This window comes from Bos grunniens, chromosome 24, assembly GCF_055505025.1.
Source record: "Bos grunniens cultivar Pamir isolate PY7600 chromosome 24, Bosgru_T2T1.0, whole genome shotgun sequence".
Lineage (NCBI taxonomy): Eukaryota > Metazoa > Chordata > Mammalia > Artiodactyla > Bovidae > Bos > Bos grunniens.
Window position 1 is genome coordinate 47,727,402 of NC_141188.1, and position 17,451 is coordinate 47,744,852.

General features: G+C 50.1%; 1 protein-coding gene across 1 annotated transcript in view; it reads left to right on the forward strand.

The window, feature by feature from the left end:
• The window catches only part of ARK2C (arkadia (RNF111) C-terminal like ring finger ubiquitin ligase 2C), a 110,862-nt gene that overhangs the window by 82,989 nt on the left and 10,422 nt on the right, over positions 1 to 17,451 (forward strand). The window contains exons 2-5 of the mRNA XM_086372361.1: positions 8,828 to 9,143; positions 10,740 to 10,850; positions 15,295 to 15,424; positions 17,166 to 17,270. Of these exons, the coding sequence (XP_086228487.1) occupies positions 8,828 to 9,143; positions 10,740 to 10,850; positions 15,295 to 15,424; positions 17,166 to 17,270 (662 nt within the window). The remainder of the gene's footprint in view (positions 1 to 8,827; positions 9,144 to 10,739; positions 10,851 to 15,294; positions 15,425 to 17,165; positions 17,271 to 17,451) is intronic.

Sequence of the window (17,451 nt, forward strand, 5' to 3'; positions counted from 1 at the left end):
CCCTGCAGTTGTGTATTTCCTTGTGTGTGTGTGTGCGTGCGCGTGCACGCACGCATGTGTGTGTTATTTGCTCAATTGTCTCTTTGCTACCCTGTGGACTGTAGCACGCCAGGCTCCTCTGTCCATGGGATTTCCCAGGCAAGAATACTGGAGTGGGTTGCCATGCCTCCTCCAGGGGATCTTCCCAACTCAGGGATCAAACCTGGGTCTCCTGCATTGCAGGCAGATTCTTTACTATCTGAGCCACCACGGAAGCCCTTGTATTTCCTTACTAGCTAATAAACTAATAGTGAACTTTTCTAAGATAATGAAAGTCTTTCTCTTCTTTCTTTCCTTCTCTTCTTCCCACTTCCCTGATTTTCATTCCCTGTCTCTCATTTTCTCTCCCTTCCCTCTTGTAAGTTTCGTAAATCCTTCTAAGAACAAAGGACACTCACTGTATGGTATTTGTCCTGAAATCACTCACTATACAGCCGATTATTAGAGATAAAATTTGTGCAGAAAGGAAACGCGAAGTGTGAAAGCCAGTGCCACAAACCCAACAGGAGGTTCTATCCCAGAGTTAACATTTGCCTTGGGTGTTTAATGCTGACAGAATGCAGACAGTCTTGGGAGGTAGGGTATGGGGTCAGGGGTCAGGCAAGTCCCCTGGGGGTCCGGGAGAGGTAAGAGAGAAGGTCACGGGGAGCAGAGAGAGAGAGAGAGAGAGAAAGGCCAGAAAGGGTGTTTGCAAGGGATGGATTGCTCAAAACTGGCTTTAGAATGACACAGCAGCCACTGGAAGATGGATTTTGAAAGTGAGCGCTGGTTGACTATTGCCTCTCACCGCTTCGAGCTCACTTCTGGTGCCGGACATGGCACAGAACACACAGGCTTTTCCCAGCAGGAGGTGGGATGGCAGACCTTGTGAACTGAGTGTTGTGACTGCCCCGGGGTCCCCCACGAGTCAGAGAGAGGCTGAGCCAGAAGATGCCTGCCGTGCCCCTACCCCACAGCTGAGAAACATTAGCAAGCGTGTAGGATGGGGTGTCATCATTGTGGGTCACAGTCTGAGGCCCGGAGAGGTGGACTGTCCCTGCAGGTCTGACAGCGAGGGAAGGCACCCTGGCCCTACGACTGGGCCCCTCCACGGGGTAACTCTGCCTGGCTCTGAAAGCCTCTTCGGTACCAGAGGCCTTCCTCCTGGCTGCTTGGGGGCAGAAATCTACTTTCAAAAGACCGATTTTCTTTGCTACTTGAGAGCTTGGCTTTTCAGAGAGGAGCAGACTCTGGCTCCAGACCTGGCTTCAAGAAGCACTCAGCAGAGACAAGGGGAAGCCTCCCGGGCCTGCTGGCCAGCTGGTCTCCATCCCTCCATCCCAGGGTCTGTGGGAGGGGGCCTCTTTGACCCTCTCCTCCCCTCCGACTCTTCTGTGGGCGCTGCCTTCCTGTGCTGCCTCCATTTCTGAGGGAGAGTGAGGCGGGTCAGTGACCCGAGGACAACAGGAACCTGGGGCCCTAGAACTGGCCTGGGGAGGGGGGGATGCCAGCTTCCCTGGAGACCCAGGAGGGTTTGGTTCCATCCTTTTCTCCCAGGGTCCTGCACCCATCCGCGAGAGAAGTGGGGGACGTTTGGCCTGGCTGGCCGGGGGCCTGTGGCCTCGTCCCCGAGGTCTCTACCGGCAGGAGGCGGTTATCCCCAGAGCCATGGGGTGGGCAGTGGGCCCCTCTGGTGGCTGTCTCCACACTGCTTGCTCCTTCCCTTCCTTCTTGGTCTGAGGATTTGAAGACAGTGCCCCGCAGGTCTGGGCTCTGGAGGCTGAAAGCCCCTTTTCCTTGAGATCAAGCTGGTACAGGTGAGAATTCAGCTAGAACATCCCTCCAGCGCAGGACGCTGCCTGCTCTGGAGAAGCCCGGCTGGCCACACTGCTCTGCTGTCTCCACTGCTGTCCCTGGCTTCCTGACTTCTCAGCCTGGCTCCTCTCAGCTCCCAATTAGCCTCCTCTGCCCCCTTGCCCCTGTTCCATTGTCCCCAGGAAACCGGGCCTGGCCCAGAGGATGCTCTGGGTGTCGGGCCTTGTTTCTGCCCTGCTCTCCTCCTCGGAAGGGCCTCTTACTTTATCAAGCTTCCTGATTCCCGGGCTCCACCCTCCTCGCTGCCTTTCAGTAAAGGCCTCAGCTCAAGTCTCCGCTCTGTCACTTACCAGATGAGTGTCAATGAACCTTCCAGAGATGCGAGAGCTCCGTCACTGTCTTCTCCACCCACCTGGCCCACAGCCCGTGGCCCCAACATCCTCCGCTTCTCCTTCACCTTCCCCTCCCCATGGGGCTTGTCCTCTGATCCACGCACTCTCCAGCTGCCAGCCTTTTTGGCTCCCCGCCCACGAGGCACGGATCAAACACCAGCTCTTGTGGGGTGCCTGTGTGTGCCAGGTGGCCATTGGGCAAGGCCCGCATGGTGGCCTGCCCATCCCAGCCTCGCCCTGGGGAACACCCCTGCTTGAAGGCGCTCCCAGCTAGCTCTCAGAGGGACCCGAGAGCACCAGTTTCCAGAATTCTAAGATGCACATGTTTCTTTTCACATTTCTGAAACTACTGTGTGTCTTATACTTTGCTGTGTTCCTTTAATGTGGTACTTAAAAAAAAAATGTAACCCCTCTTTTTTCCCCGACTTCCTAATCATGTTATTTCGTTCACGATGAATCTTCCAACTGCTGTCATTTCAGCCCTGGGGAAATAAGATAAATGGACAGTATAGTCAAGGACATCTGGAGATTATTTCTTTAACCCAAAGGAGTAACTCTAATGGGAAAAATTGCAGGTCGTCTATTGATGGGGGCATTGTGGGATGTAAGAGTTATTCAGATGTCACTGATCATTGGCTTGCCAGGGGCCCAAATTGTGTACCCTAAGAACTTCACTCCTCTGCTCTTAGAGCCCACATACAGCAGCTGCTATCTGCTGCTTTCATAGACAGTACAGGACACAGGCTGGGGAGAGGCTGGGGCCCCAGAATGGGTGTCTCCTGCCTTTATCTACTTTCTGAGTAGGGCGGCTGTGACTGAGAGCCCTCTGGGGATGGAGGTGAAAGGGGAGAGGGGCACAGAGTCCCAGAACAGAGGTCAAAGGACTTGTGCATGTAGAAATTGCCTGAAACAATCCGGGACCTATAGATACTTTGGTTCACTTTTGCTGTCCATCCAGGAGAGAAGGCAGCCGTGTTCACTGCCCAGCACATCGGAAACCTCTCCAGGCTGGGGTGGTGGCCTGTCTTCTTCCTAAGGGGCCTCCACAGGAATCTGAAAAGCTCCCCACCTCGCAGGGTGGGCACCCTCATGGCAGGAGGGGACTGTGGGAGGAAGGCAGCTGCTGTTCCCCGTGATGGGAGAGACTCCACCAGTGCCTGAGGTGGAGGATGCCAGCCCACTCAGCCTGACCATCCCCCAGGCGCTGCAGCTTTAAGACCGAGAGCTCACCCCAGCCCTATTGGCCACCTTCCTTCCCTCTCAATTTCATATCAGTTTGCCTTCAACTGGCCTCAGCACGGCAGTCCCTTCAGCAGTCAGTCAACCAGCTATTCACTGAGCACCAGCTCCAGGGAGGCGTGTCGGGATCCAGAAACAGTGAGACACGAAGCTTGGCCAGCTGGGGTTGGCAGGCATGAAGTCACAGCCCAAGGTAGCTACTGCCAGGTGCCAAGGAAGTGGTAGCGACAGGGCCTTCTATAGGAACACAGAGGAGGAAGGTGTCCCCGGGGGCTGGTGGGCACTAGAGGCATTTTCTGAGTTGTCGTGATATGACCTTTAAAGGTGGGGAAGGCAGCCACCAGCGTGATCAGTGGCCCCGGAGTGGGAATGTGGATGTCTAGAGATTCGAGTGGTCCAGTGTGGATGATGGTGGAGGGTTTGGTGGGGGTGGTGGGGATCAGGAGGATGGAGCTGGACAATCAGGTTAAGGTGTGTGAATCTCACCAGCAAGCCAGGGGGGCCAGACACGTTAGCAAACTTGGCTAAAATGCTTTGCTCTGTGTGTGGAGCTGGTCTTTAGAGCTGCACTGTCCAACATGGAAGCTGCTAACTGCAAGCGGTCAAGATGTACTGCGTTAGGTGTACACTGGATTTTGAAGACTTAGTATGAAAAAAATGTAAAATATCCCAATACTTTAAAAAAAGTAATTTCATTTATTTATTTAGGCTGTGCTGGGTCTTCACTGCAATATGCGGAGAGCACATGGGCTTCAGAAGTTGTGAAGCACAGGCTTAGTTGCCCTGCATGTGGAATCTTCCCGGACCAGGGTCCGAACCCATGTCTCCTGCATTTGCGGGTAGATTCTTAACCACTGGGCCACCAGGAAAGTCCCTCAATAAATGTTTATATTGAGTATATGTTGAAATAGTAACATTTTGGATATACTGAGTTATACAACATATATTATTAAAATTACATTCACCTGTCTCTTTTGACTTCTTTAAAGGTGGATACTAGAAAGTCTATGGTTACATATATGGCTTACATTGTAACTGAACAGACAGTGGTGGATTGGAGTCTTCACAATATTCTTTGTTTTTGTCACCCCATTCCTTTCCTCCTCAGTCCTGGCTGTCTTTCACTTCGTTAGTTTCGACAGCTCTCCATTCCTCTCTTGCCCTCTTTCCTTTAGTCGCGCAGGCCTTCTCCTCCATTTTTTACAGTTGTGTTGATGATAGATGGTGGTGAGGGAGAAGGAGGAAGCCAGAGCCAGCTTGCTCAGGCCACAGCCCTGGACTCCTGGAAGCCAGAATTCACCAGGCAGGGAGGCCTACTGATCTGTAATGCTTGTGGGAGTTAAGCTTCCAGATAATTCTTTTCTGGCTTACTTTCAGTGAGCCAGAAATACATTTTAGTTCCATTTTGTTTTAAAAATATTTATTAAAAATTTTTTTTAAAAACCTATCAGTGACATGCATGTCATTTACAAAGACAATAACTCCAGTACAAGACACATTTAGTAAAACAGGGATTGTCTGCCCTTCACCCTCCCCACCCCAGCCCCACCACTAGAATCTCAACACTCCCAGATCTTCTTTAAGTATTTACTTCCTGAAATACATAAATTACCAAGTAAATTTCTAAATAAATTCTTATAAATATAAATTCTAAATAAATGCTATTTGTTGATTTTTCAATTTTGACATTGTCAATTTTATTCTTATTATGGAATAAATGTCTTTTTCTGTTCTAAAATAGTTTATTAATGCTTATTGCATTATTAATATATAGAGATTGTTCACTGCTGAACCAAGTAGTACATAATAATTACACTTTCTGAACAATATTTTCCCTTCCCAGAGGTAATAATTGTCTGCTTTCTATGACAGTTTTATAAATTCTTACAAATGCTCTATAAAATTGGAAAATTTCTTCAAGTATTATTTTATTGTGGCCAAACCTAAAGGTAATCCTATATTTTTTATCTACCCCCAAGATACCTTCAGTGCACCCTCCCTCCTGCCCCCCTTGAAATGGTTGCTGGAGTTACCGTACAGCTGTGTGCTTGGGAAACACCCTCTCTTCCAGGTGTCACCCCCTATTTCTTTTCTCCTTTCTCCTGGTTTGCATCAGTACCTCTTTGAGAAAGGGTGCAGAGAAGTTTAATTTTTTTTTGCATGTTTGAAAACAGTCTTGTTCTAGTCTCATGCCTGATTAAGTTCAGCTGGACACAAATTCTAGATTGAAAATCTCCCCCTCCCCCATCTCTGCAGTACCTTGAAGGCAGTTGCTCCACTGTTTTCAAGCTTCTGACATTGCTGTTGAAAAATCTGGTGCTGTCCTGCTTCCTGACCTTCTAATGGGACTGCTGTGCCTTCTCTCTGGAAGGTGTGAATCATCTCTTTGCCCCCAGTGCTTGGGGGTTTCCTTGTGAGACGCCTCACTGTATGGGTCTCCCCATCCCCACCACATTTTGCTGGGCACTCAGAGGACCTTTTCTATCTAGAAGCTGACCTTCAGTTCTGGGAAATTTTAAAAATACTTTTTTCCAGAATTTTCTCCATTTTTTTCTCTTACTAGAAAAACTGTGGGCTCTTTTGACTGAACCCTTCAACTTTGGCATCTTTCTCCTCATCTCCTTGTTTTCTTGTTTTGCTTCCTGGGAAATTATCCAGTATCATCTTCCAACCCTTCTGCTAAATTTCAGAGTTCACCTCTTATAATTTTTAAATTCCAAGCGCTCTTTTGTCTCCTCATTGCTCCTTTTAAAGGAGCTTACAGTTGTTTCATGGACACGATATCTTATTTTTTCTGAGGATATTAATTTAAACGTTTTGAAGTTTATTGGTCTTTTTTTTCTTTTTTGGATCCCTGCATTACTTCTGTTTCTCTGAGTTTTCTTTTTTTTTTAATTTAGTATATTCTCTCTCTCTTTTCACTTTTCCTCAAGAGACTAGCCATCCTTGGCTGTCTGTTCACATTGAAGAGTAGGTCACCAAAACTTCCAGACGCTCTGTGTCTATGCGTGGACCTTTCGACTTGTGGCTTTATTATGCAGTGGCCAGCTGAGGACTCTGCCATTTTATTAGGTACTTCCAACCAAAATCCCATGGATGGAGGAGCCTGGTAGGCTGCAGTCCATGGGGTCGTGAAGAGTCGGACATGACTGAGCGACTTCACTTTCACTTTTCACTTTCCTGCATTGGAGAAGGAAATGGCAACCCACTCCAGTGTTCTTGCCTGGAGAATCCCAGGGACGGGGGAGCCTGGTGGGCTGCCGTCTATGGGGTGGCACAGAGTCGGACACGACTGAAGCGACTTAGCAGCAACTTAGCAGCCCAACCAGAAGGATCTGTCAAGCTCTTCCTGGGGCCAGTTTCCAGCCTGGAGCCGTGGGGTGTGGGGGGGAGTAGAAGGGCACACGAGGGCAGCATCCACGGAACCAAGTGCCAGAAGGGAACAGAGGTTTCCAAAGTTGCATGTGTAGACTTTCACTTAACCCCGCTGTCGGAGTGCAGTGCTGCATCCCGGTCCTCCACTATTGTGGCCTTTCTGGCTCAGTTTCCCTGCAAAATGCCAGGGCGAGGGAGGGACAGTCACTGCACTGGAAAGGGAAGAACTGCTCCTCATATAGGTTGGCAACCAGCCTCCCCATTCTCAGCACCACCATTTCTCCCGCCTTCCCAAGGAGTCACCACCTCCAACTCCACACCGTTTCACGTGTGTGGCAAGATTTATCCATTTCTCATTGACTGCACCTTCATTGTGTGTGTGTTTAACTGCTCAGTCGTGTCCAAGTCTTTGTGACCCCACAGACTATCTGCCAGGCTTCGCTGCCCATGGGATTCTCCAGGCAAGAATACTGAGTGGACTGCCCTTTCCTTCTCCAGAGGATCTTCCAGACCCAGGGATTGAATGGTCTCCTGCATTGCAGGCAGATTCTTTACCGTTTGAGCTACAGGGAAGTCCATACCTTCATTGGGGACTTTGTTTCCAATTTCTCAGCTCTGCAATTCCTCCATCTGCTTCTGTCTTCCAAAAATCTGTTGACATTTGTTTCCTGCTGATGTCACGCCTCCTGTTCTCCCTGTCCTTGTCTGTTTATTTTCTCTTTATTCCTTTGCTCTCATTTCAGTGGGGTTTGGGAAGGAACAGATATGTGTTGAACCTGCCACATTTAACAGGAAGCCTCTTTAAAGCTTCCTGAGGCGTCAAGTCTATTTCCTTCCTTATTAAAGGACTCCAGTGCTGAGAGCTGGATCTCTGCTTATGGAGAAGTTGCAAGACTTTCCCATCATCAAGGTCAATTTTATTTAGAAGGTGGTGGAGACTAGATTAAATAAAGCGTGAGCCTGGCTTATTGCTGGAAATTTTTGCTTTTAAAAAAATCACGATATTACAACAAATTAATTATACTTAAAATTTTGTGTGATTAGGTTTTTTCTTAAAATTGCATGGAAAACAACTTGTTTTCTCAGAAATTTGGGCTCTCTGCAGGCTGGGTCCTGGCCAGCCAAGGCTTCAGACCTTGACTAGGCTGGACTATATTTTCTCGTGTGTGTGTGTGTGTGTGTGTGTTGGTTGCTCAGTTGTGTCCTACTCTTTGCAACCCCATGGACTGTAGTCCACTGGGCTCCTCTGCCCTTGGGACTTCTCAGGCAAGAATACTGGAGTGGGTATCCATTTCCTTCTTGAGGGGATCTTCCCAACCCAGGGACCAAACTTGGGTCTCCTGCATTGCAGGCTGTTCCTCTAGGCATCTATTTAAAAGGTAGTAGGATCAGTAAGCAGAAGGCAATGGTAGCCCACTCCAGTACTCTTGCCTGGAAAATCCCATGGGTGGAGGAGCCTGGTAGGCTGCAGTCCATGGGGTCGTGAAGAGTCGGACATGACTGAGCGACTTCACTTTCACTTTTCACTTTCTTACATTGGAGAAGGAAATGGCAGCCCACTCCAGTGTTCTTGCCTGGAGAATCCCGGGGATGGGGGAGCCTGGTTGGCTGCCGTCTATGGGGTCGCACAGAGTCGGACACGACTGAAGTGACTTAGCAGTAGCAGGATCAATAAAGTTGCCTGGGAGAAATTCAAGAAAGCCAAACTGTCTCCTGGGACCTTAAAATTCCTTTAACTAGTGTGTTAATTTAAAAGAGAATGCTTATCTATTTATTAAACAAAATATGCCTCCTGCCTCCAACACCTTCTGCACTGAGCCTTTACCAGGCAGCACTGATGGTCATCTGTATATAAAAATAATGACACTGTTGGGTTCTAATGAAGGTTTTGAGTTTCAGGGGCTGCAGGTTGCGCGTAGGGGGAGATGAGACCCTTGGGGAGGGTAGCAGGGCTCGTCCTCATGGGGTCTTTGTCATTGCTTCTCCAGGTGCCCCCTTTCAAAGGTCTCAGCTTCCTCACGCTACCTCCTGCCGGCACTTCCACCTGGGCCCCCCGCAGCCGCAGCAGCTCGCTCCCGACTTCCCCCTGGCCCACCCCGTGCAGTCGCAGCCGGGCCTCAGCGCCCACATGGCCCCGGCCCACCAGCACAGCGGCGCCCTGCACCAGTCGCTGACCCCGCTGCCCACCCTGCAGTTCCAGGACGTCACAGGTCCCTCCTTCCTACCTCAGGCCCTGCACCAGCAATACCTCCTGCAGCAGCAGCTCCTGGAAGCCCAGCACCGCCGGCTCGTCTCGCACCCCAGGTGTGTGCGCCACGTGGGCGAGGGGGGCGGGGCCGGGGCGGGGCCCGGGGCGCGACCCCTGGTTTCCACCCTGCCAGGCTTGGCCCGCCGTCAGTCACCAAAGGAGTCTCCCTGTAGGAGGCAGCTTTTGCTCTGGTTAGAGGCATTCATTCCGGGTAGTGAGCATGGTTTTAACCTGACACCGGTTCCCTCTGTTGCTAGTGTGTGTCCTTGTCACATGGCCCTGGTAGCTGGGCTAGGATGGTCACGGTGGACTTTTGCATAGTGTGGGAGACCAGACTAGGGGACCCCTCGCACCCTCTCAAATTTCACGGTCACCTGATTCTAACACTGGAGGTCCCTAAGGGATGCCCTGGGTCAACCCTGCCCACAAAGAGCCCATCATGTGGTTGGAGAGACCAACAGTGAAACAATTGCAAAATTAAAAGAGACAGTACTAATCAAAGGGGGCCAAGCTGACCGTGGGACCTTGGGCAAGTCACTGTACCTCTCTGAGTCTCAAGTGTTAAGAGGAGTTGTACAAGATAAGTGTTTCTTTAACATTTTTGTCTCAGGACATTTTACTCTCTTAAAAATTATTGAGGACTATAGCAAACTTTTGTTTATTATGACTATTGATACTTACCCTATTAGGAATTTAAAATGAAAATATTTAAATACTTATTAATTCATTTAAAATGACAATAACAAAGTTATATTAATGCCAATAACGTTTTTCAAAAGATAGCTATATATAATGCAGTAAAAAGAGTGATTTTTAACAATTATATATTTGCAAATCTCTTTAACGCCTGGCTCAATAGAAGATAGCTGTATTCTCAAGTCTGCTTCTGCACTCAAACTGTAGCTGAATCACATGTCATGTAGTTTCTAGAAAATTCTGTTGTTCACTTGTGAGAGAATGAGAGTGAAAAAGCAAATACATGAGAGTATTATCATGAAAATCATTTTGACCTCAGAAACGCTGTGAAAGGGTCACAGAGACTGCCAGGGGTCGTTGGAGCATACTTTGAGCACCTCTGGACATGATGATCTTTAAGGCCCTAAGTGTTCATATCTATAGAGGCTGGGGTACCTGGGACAGAAGGTAAGTATTGTAGGAGGTCAGAGGAAGGAGAGGTCACCATGATCTGGAGTGTTCTGGGAGGCCTTCCTGGAGGAGGCCTAGTCCTGGGCCCTGTAAACTGGGAAGAGTGTGGAGAAGGGTGGAGAGAAGAAAAGAGCATGATGGCAGCAGAGGGTATGGGTGCATAGACGTGGGAGATGCTACAGGAGGCAGGTCTGTGTGTCCTGAATACAACCCACCAAGGACAGAGGGGAGTAGAAGGAGAAGGAGCAAAGGAGGTAGAGAGCCTGGGTGAGATAGCAGGCCAGCAGCAGTAAGCGGCCTTGGTGTAGTGGGCAGCCCACAGACAGCGGGAATGTCTGAGTTATGAGCTGCTGCCCAGGAAGCTTCCTTGGAGCTTGGGAAGAGGGCTGAAGGCCGCTGCTCCATACGTAGGCATGGGTGGGGGCCACCGGGGGCTCAGTGCTCTTGCAAGCTGGGCTGTCCCAGGGCTGCCCTGACGCCTGGGTCCTCCTTCCCTTCCGGTGCAGGCGGAGTCAGGAGCGCGTGTCTGTCCATCCCCACCGCCTCCACCCCAGCTTCGACTTCGGCCACCAACTACAGACACCTCAGCCCAGGTATTTGGCTGAGGGCACTGACTGGTGAGTCTTTAGGGCCCCTGGGGGAGGGAGAGAGGAGGGTGTTGCCTGATCCTTGGAGCTCCTGTTTCCTTCCATCCATGATGCAGGAGTTCTAGTTTTCAAGCCCCAGCTTTTGCCTTGTCCCCAGCCACCTTCGGAGCCAGAGGGGCCCCCAGGGCCCTAGTTCTGGCAGCAAGCTCAGGTGTGGCTAAGCACCACCATGTGCCAACCTGGGGCTCAGTTCTTGTGGTTCTGCCTGGGAGGAGCTGACAGGGATGCAACACATTTCCCAAGTCCTGGGAGTGTTGTGAACCAATAGTCCTTGGTAGGAGGGCAGATAGGAGAGTCTCAGGAGCTAGCATGATGGTCAGGGAAGGCTTCCTGGAGGAGGTGGGCCTTGAGGAGTCCAGAGAGAAGTACCAGGGCATGCCAGCCATGCAAAAGAGGCTCAGGGAGATAGAACCAGCTAGGTTGGAGGCAAGGCCTGGGGAGACTGCCTGGGGAGAGGTTCGGGGCTTGGTTGAGGGGTCTTTGTAGGCAGTGGGGCCTTGTAAAGTCTTCCCACAATCTCTTGAGCTCAGGACAGAGGTCTTTCTTGCCCTGAGATGCAGTACTGCTTGGTTTTGGGTCCTTGGTCCCACCCTACTCACAGGTTCTAGCTCAGGGAGGGCTGACCTAACCTAGGGTCAGGTCCAAACACTCGAACACTTGAAAAAAAAGATGTGCAGTTCACTAAAGTACTTAGAGGTAAAGGGTATCCTGCCTGCAACTTACTTTTAAATAGTTTAGAAAAAAAATCCACGGGGAACTGTGTATGGGTATGTATAAGTAGGTGGGTATGGATAGATGAATTTGGAGAGAGAAGGAAAAAGAAATTCAGTGAAGTAGTAAAACTTTAACATTTGGGGAATCTGAATGAAGGATAACCAGGAATTTTTTGGTGCTGTTCTTGCAACTTTGAGGTTAAAAAAATATTTTTTCTTTAAAAGAATGTAAAAACAAAAAAACCTCAACGAAAGGGAATGGACTATTTATAAAACAGACATACAGTAGTGTCATTACTCAGCCATTTAATCTGTCTAACTTTCATGGGCAAAGGTTGCTTTGGAAACGTGACCAGGACTGGACACCCAGGAACGGTTCTGAGGGGCAGTTCTGGTTGATTGGAAATTAAATGTGCCTTTAGGTGCAGGAGAGGATTGTTTTCACAGGTTCCATCGTCTCCAGCCCTCGCTAGTTCTCAAGTTTTCTCTGATAGATTTAACGCTTCCTTAAGAGATTGTACCACAGCCAGCTTCAGCCCAGCCTCTTTCTAATTAGCAGATTCAAATTAGGAAGATTTAATTGTTGTTTGGATGAAATTCTGTCCCTCAGCAGGCAAGTCAATTCAATTTGATTCACTTCAGCACACAGAGCAGCCAGGGTCCTTGTGTGTGGCTGAGGGATCTGAATATACACACGGGGTCCCACGTGGCAAGTGGCAAGGGCCAGGTGAGGGTGATGCTGCAGAGATGTCAGGAGGAGGGTGGTGTGCCGGTAAGCCTGCTGGCTTTAAATCTCCTGTCCTCCTCAAATTTCTGTTGCTCTGCATTCCTGACCCCTGCCTGCCCCAAGGACTGGGAGAGACTGGGGCCCTGAGAGGCTGGGAGGGCCCTGTGCCCAGGGCCAGCTTGGGCCTTTCTGCCTGTCCTGTCCCCACTTCCCAAGCAGGAGGCCCCCCTCTCCTCCCTGTAATGAGCTCTGCTCCAGCAAGGGCCAGCCTAGTGGTGACAAGGGCCTTTACATACCTGCCCCCGCTCTTTTCCAGGGAGGTCTCTTCTGCCAGGAGATGCAAGGTTCTGGAAATTAGATGACAAGAAATGCATTAGAAGAGGGGCCGCTCTCACGCTCTTCGCTCTTCGAGGACCCCTGGGAAGGGGGAGGGAGGAGTGTGCCTGGACCCAGGCCCCCCGCCCCTTTCCTTTAAAGAACCATTAGGAATCACTGAATTCTGCCCTGATCATTCCAGGATCCGGCCCCCAGAGCCTGTTCCAGCCCCAAGCCTGAGGCTGACTGGCCTTTCCCTGAAATTTAAGTGATTTCAGCCCTACCCACGTAGCTGCTCTCAGTTGAGCACCCCGGCCTTGAGAGTGTGTGGGAGCAGCAGGCCTTGGGGGATAAATCCCCCCATGAAGCTCCGCTTTCTGGCCCAGGCCTGGTAACTTGAGCCCAACTTCGTGCCCCGCTCCAGTGTCTCCATTCTCATCATGCTCCTCTGACTCAGTCGTGGTTCATGGTTCCATCTCTGCGCCCACTGCAGGCTACTCCACCACCTCATCCTAGCCCTACTCGGGCACCTGGGACAGGTAGAGAGGGGACATGGAGATGAGAGCCTCCTGGCTTCCTTCCCCTGCAGGCAGCTGTTAGGGGATCCTGGGTTTTGGATCAGATTTTTGATGAGGTAAAAGGGGATCCCAGAGCCCACCCAGGCCCACCCTGGGCAAATCGCTCAGCTCATCTGAGGCTGAAGGTGTCTTTTGCTTCTCTAGTCAGCACTCTCGGAATTGGAGCAACTCTGTTCTCAGTTCCTTGGGGCTTTGCTTTTGGTAGAATTCCCTGAACATCTCTCTGCAGCTGTGAATCTGCTGGGACCTCTGGGCAGCTGCTGAGTCCGAGTTTCTGCCCATGAGGTGCCCCATGGAACTCCTTTTGTCGAGGCAGGTCATAGGATGAGCCCAGGTGAGGGTCAGAAACCCTGGAGTCCCAGACTGGCTAGCCCACGGCCGTGGATCGGGCACTGCCCTTCTTCAGGCCTGTGCTGGGCCTGCAAAAATGAGGGGTTGGACTCAGAGAATTTCTAGGTTTACTTCCAACCAACTCCAAGAGTTACCTCATTTCCCAAGGGGGCAGACTCATCAGGAGTTGTTCCAGGGATCCGGGATTTGGCCACCTGATGCAAAGAACTAACTCCTTGGAAAAGATTCTGATGCTGGGAAAGATTGAAGGTGGGAGGAGAAGGGGATGACAGAGGATGAGATGGTTGGATGGCATCACCGACTCAATGGACATGAGTTTGAGTAAGCTCCAGGAGTTGGTGATGGACAGGGAAGCCTGGCTTGCTGCAGTCCATGGGGTTGCAAAGAGTCAGACACGACTGAGCTACTGAACTGAACTGAACTGATGGAGGAAATATAGGAATATATTTACATCACACTGTTTAGACATCACAGATGGAAGCAGAAATTCCTGTCATGTTCCTCATGTTTTAAACAAATTGCATTTGCTCAGGTGCTCTTTGGTTTGCTGTATTCCCTAAACCCTGGCACTCAGGTTGCAAGCTGAGCAGGTTCAGCTTCAACTCGCAATTTCTGGTAAAAACACTTCAGAGGAGATGCTGGGTTCTTCCAGCCGAAAACTGGTTGACTCTCCTATGTGATTTTAATAGTAATTGATGATCTTCCCCCAGATCCTTTATTTCTTTAGGGGACGTGAGAAGGTGACAAGTAATTCAATCATTCCTTATTCATTTATTACACAGAAAACTTTCATAAAGAGCAATTTCCCTTCATCATGATTTGGTTACCCTGAAGTACAGTTAATAGAGGAAAGACAGGATAAATGTTTGGTTCTTCTCCTGTATTTATTAGTTTTCAAAGTGAAGCATTGGTTCCCTAGCATACCTCAAAGGGGACCAATTTGCTTGAGCATCATTTCACGCTCATGGATTTGAACCTATTTGATGTATTTAAACCTACTGCGGTTATACTCATTGATGCAAAATGTCCAAACTCTGCCAGTGGGGGCCTCTTTGAGATGGTTCCTGAATTCTTTTGACCTGACCTTGATGACTTCCTTGCTTTCAATTATGACAAGATGTTTCAATCTCATTTCGCACATTTTTTTGGTACTCATTTTTTTTGGTACTGAAACTGAGTCATTATTTGGCCATTAAACTTAGCCATTTTTTCAAGAAACCCTGGTTCCTTTTCAGTATTAACTGATTGATTACTAAGTGAAGTGAATTTCCTGCATGGTTAAGAATGGGGGCAGTGGTTCAGGAGAGTTTCCTGCCCCAAGGCTGCAGGTCCCTCTCCTGTTATTTTCTTAAAGTGGTAAACGCGTGGCCTCTGACCCCTCCACTTTATCTGGACCTGTCTTTCCTTTGCTCTGTATGTGTCTGGCTTATTTGGATTCCTCTTTCAGCATTTCTCTTAGGAATGGACTTTGCCTTGGGAAGGAGATTTGTGCACTAGTCCCAAGTAGTATGAGGCTCAGAATATTCTAGTTCCTTCAGATCTCGCAGAGCCCTTCCTCCTCCGAGTCTAGGTTCTCCTCGTCATAAAGAGGGGATGGACTAGGCGAGACTGGGTCCCTTGCCTCTGCAGCAGTTCGTGACCCTGATTCTGCTCCATGGGCTTGGTGTCTGGGGTCCGTTTGCACCCGACAGCTGAACCCCCTGTGCCTCACTGTGGCCCTGTCCCTGCAGGGATCTCAGTGTGGACGCCGGCTTGAGCTCTGCTCAGTTCCAGGTGCGGCCCGTCCCTCAGCACTATCAGCATTACCTAGCAACTCTTCGAATGCACCATTTCCCCCGAAACTCCTCCTCCACGCAGATGGTGAGTGAGAGGCTTTGCCAGGCGACTGAGTCCTCTGCCGCCCGTTGGTGCCAGTGGCGGGCTGAGGTCTGCGGCTCTGTGCCCCTGTGACCCGCGCCTCTGTGCCCTACGCCCAGGCAGGTCCACTGCCGCCCTTCCCTCCCAGCTCCCAGTCCCGATCAGGATTGAAGGGGAAAGAAGGGAAAGCTGCTGGGCTAGAAGCTAGCACTGCTGAAGGAGGGGTGGGGGTGCTGGGGGAGGGGCAAGGGGCAGTGTGGCAGGCTGGGGGTGTGGGGATGGAGGTAGGAGTGAGTGAGGATGGGGGGTGGCTGGGGGAAAGGCTCAGGGCTAAGAACAAGCTGGGTAGTCCCCCAACCCCATATGACCTCATGTAGGGTGGCGCCTCCCTGGGCTCTGGTTTTACAGATCTGTGAAATGGGATGAAGACACCTGGTGTGGGAACATAAGAGACCCCAGAGGTGGCCCTTAGGGCTGCCTGTTGGTCTGGGGCAGCCTCGTGTGGAGCGTAGGCCTTCAGCACTGCAGGGGCAGGGACTGTGGGAGGGTCAGGTTGGGTTTGGGGGCCTTTGTGTTCCTGGCCTCCCAAGCTTCATGATGCTTCATGAATGAAGGTGAAGTGAATTTGTTAAGGCAGCTGAAGACCGACTAGAAATCTTATTTCCAGACATCTTCTCCACGTTGATGCCCTCGAGTGTTAATTCTGCCCTCCAGTACTGCCTTTGCCCTTTAACCACCCAGCACCTCAGTCTCCTCACTTGTAAAGTGAGAGCTAGGATGTGTCATCTCAGAAGCCTTGTCAGCTCTGAAGTTCTAAGGTTCACGTATGAAGTACCACCCCCTAGGAATAAAACCTTGTGTTTACTGAGAACTTAGTGCATACCAGGCACCGTTCTAAGCGCTGTATGTTCAGTTGCTCAGTCATGTTTGACTCTTTGCAACCCCATGGACTATAGCCCACCAGGCTCCCTCTGTCCATGGAATTTCCCAGGCAAGAATACTGGAGTGGGTTGCTATTTCCTACTCCAGGGGATCTTCCCAACCCAGGGATCACCCCACAGGAAAGGTTTTATCCCTATTTTACAGATGGGCAAACTGAGGCCTAGAGAGGTTAAGTCTAGGATCATGCAGGAGTAAGCTGAGGAGCTCTGACTCACAGTGAGTGAGGTAGGGCTGTGCCAGGAAAGGGTCAGATCCTGTTTTTCTTTAAAATTTTGATATTTTTGTTCATTATGGACTTTTTGGTATTACTTTGATTTTTAAATATTACATTAAAGTACTATTTCTCTTGGTTACTGAGTCATTAAATTTTGTCCCACCCTAGTCTGGGCAGCGCAGTGCAGAGGGGAAGAGAGTGAATTTTGAGATCTGACTGCCTGGGTTTGAAACCATGGCTATGTCACTTACTTCATTTGTAAAATGGGGATAGTAATTGTACCCACATGACAGATCAGGTGGGATAATTCAGTTAGTCACGAGAAGGGCTTCGAACAGGGCCTGCTATGAAATAAATGCCCAATCAGATTAGTTTGTTACTTTACTGATTTTGTGATTCTTTCTGGGGCTAGTTCGGCACAGGCTTGGTTCTTGATAAGCAGAAAAGACAGGAGGAGGAAAAGACAGCACTTCTCCTCCCTTACCTGCAGCACCTCAGGGTTGCGCTGACTGGCAGCTACGGGAGGGGGAATCAGAAGCTGGGCTCCTGGAGCCTGGAATCCTGTCTGAGGCATTTTCTCCCCAACAGGTCGTCCACGAAATCCGAAACTACCCTTACCCTCAGCTTCACTTCCTTGCTCTCCAGGGACTGAATCCCAGCAGACACACCTCTGCTGTGCGGGAGAGCTATGAGGTACGCCCTGTCCCTCTGTCTGGGGGGAACCCTCCCATTCCTCCTGGTTCCCGCTGGATTGGTGGAGACCCCACCATCTCCTGTCCCTCCCTCTCTGGTGGGGGAGGCATGGGTGGTGGCAGGGAGCCTCAGGGTTGAGAGTAGGAGGGAGAAAAAGAGCAGAGGTCTCTCGGTCTTTGAG